Source organism: Alligator sinensis, unplaced genomic scaffold (assembly GCF_000455745.1).
Source record: "Alligator sinensis unplaced genomic scaffold, ASM45574v1 scaffold2383_1, whole genome shotgun sequence".
Taxonomy (NCBI): domain Eukaryota; kingdom Metazoa; phylum Chordata; order Crocodylia; family Alligatoridae; genus Alligator; species Alligator sinensis.
The window spans coordinates 5,695-7,857 of NW_005843428.1; the positions used below are offsets into that span (position 1 = coordinate 5,695).

Below are 2,163 nucleotides of genomic sequence, written 5' to 3' on the forward strand. Positions count from 1 at the left end.
GGAAGGAAGGTGATATGGCTAACTTTGCGGTGGCTGTAGCCCACCCTGTAGCCTCCTTCCAGGACTGCTGTTGCTTGCCTTGAGTGCAACCCTGGCCGAGCGCCATTCTCCCCCTTCTCCCCACCTTGTGCTGGAAAGAACCCGGCACTGCCCCCTGCACTAGCCTGCAGCAGCAGCCCACCTGCAACTTGTAAACAGACTGGGGGGGCACACGCTCCCCATGCCTTCCCAGTGTGCATGCAGCGGCAGGTGCTGCCCCCAGCATCCCCTGGACAAGCCTCTCGTGACTCTGTCCTGTGCCCTGCCCCAGCCCCACTCCCTCCCTCGCTGCAGGGGCCTCAGTCTGCTGTGCTCCCCCCACCCCTCCATGCCCCTTCCTTTCCCCCAGAACAGACCTACCAGCTGGACAGTGCTCTCCACACTTCCACGCTGCATTCTTGGCTGCCTGCGTGCTGTGCTGCAGCTGTGCGCATGTACCCGGCATTTATCGGCAGCATTATTGGCTACGTCAGCCAAAACAAGGTGATTGCCAATTAACATCAATTTTCTTTTTATTGGTGCTGGCACGAGATGGGACTGATGTCCCTGGTACACCTCTAAAATGTGGTACTTATTCCCCTAGCATCACCCTCAATTGTGAACTCTGAGGCAGGAAGCCTTTTTTTCCTTCGTGTTGCTGCAGCTCTTGTTGGAAGTGAACCATGATTCTGAGCTGTGTCAGAAAACAGACCTTATGACAAGAGGCTGAGAGCCATGGGACTCTTCAGCCTGGAAAAGTGCAGGCTCAGGGGTGATCTGGTGGCAACCTATAAGTTTATCAGGGGTGCTCACCAGGATCTGGGGGAATGTCTGTTTACCAAGGGATGACCAGATCAAACGGTCACAAACTCTTCCGCGACCGATTCAGGCTGGACATAAGGAAGAACTTCTTCACTTTCCAAGCCCCCAAGGTTTCAAATAGACTGCTGCCGGAGGTGGTTCAAGCACTCACTTTGAATGCCTTCAAGACACATTTGGATGTTTATCTTGTTGGGATCCTATGATCCCTGCTGACTTCCTGCCCCTGGGGCAGGGGGTTGGACTCAGTGATCCTCCAGGGTCCCTTCTAGCCTGAATGTCTATAAAATCTATGAAATATTGGAGTACTGTATCCAATTCTGGGCTCCACAATTTAAAAAAGATGTGGAGAAGCTTGAGAGAGTTCAGAGAAGAGCCACGCGCATGATCAGAGGTCAGGAAAACAGACCTTATGATGAAAGGCTGAGAGCTACGGGACTCTTCAGCCTGGAAAACACAGCCTTTGGGGGACATGGTGGCTGCGTATAAGTACATAAGGGGTGTGCATCAGGATCTGGGGGAACATCCGTTCACCAGAGCGCCCCAAGGGATGACAAGGTCAAACTATCACAAACTCCTGCGAGACCGTTTCAGGCTGGACATAAGGAAGAACTTTACAGTGCGAGCCCCCAAGGCCTGGAACAGACTGCTGTCGGATGTGGTGCAAGCACCTCTGGATTCCTTTAAGAAATTGGACGTTTATCTTGCTGGTATCCTGTGACCCCAGCTGACTTCCTGCCCCTGGGGCAGGAGGCTGGACTGGATGATCTTCCAAGATCCCTTCCATCCCTAATGTCTATGAAATCTATGAATTATGAAATACTGCTCCTCTACTATAAATATTTGTGATGAACAGTGTCCCACAGAGACTAACCAAAATGCCACCCAGTTTGGAGAAACTAGAGAGAGGTTCAAAACTGTGTTCCCTGTTACAGAGGGGAGGACCTGGGAGTGCTTCATACTAATAAGGCATTTAGATGAGATGCGGTCTGGACAGTGACAACAGGAGAGCTGTAGCTTAAAAATGGGGGTACTGAGCAGGGGAGGTGGGCAGAAGGTTGCCCAGCGAAGAAGGGAAAAGATCTTGTGTGAATTGGTGGGTGAAGATGGAGGTGGAGGTGTGTACTTCTTTGCAGGCAGCTGCTGAATTTGCTGAATGAAGGGTGAGTGAGGGAGGGTGGATGGAGCCGTGAGCCTTCCCAGCAGGTCTCTGTCTCTTCCTTGATAACAGGCAGCTTCGATCCCAGACTATAGGGGCCCTAATGGAGTGTGGACGTTATTGCAGAAAGGCCAGAGCATCAGGTAAGCAGGTGACGTTACCAGGCT

General features: G+C 52.1%; 1 protein-coding gene across 1 annotated transcript in view; it reads left to right on the forward strand.

Annotated features, from left to right (window-relative positions):
- Positions 1 to 2,163, forward strand: part of SIRT7 (sirtuin 7) — a 6,770-nt gene that overhangs the window by 1,460 nt on the left and 3,147 nt on the right. Inside the window, exons 2-3 of the mRNA XM_025195203.1 lie at positions 394 to 522; positions 2,069 to 2,139. Of these exons, the coding sequence (XP_025050988.1) occupies positions 394 to 522; positions 2,069 to 2,139 (200 nt within the window). The remainder of the gene's footprint in view (positions 1 to 393; positions 523 to 2,068; positions 2,140 to 2,163) is intronic.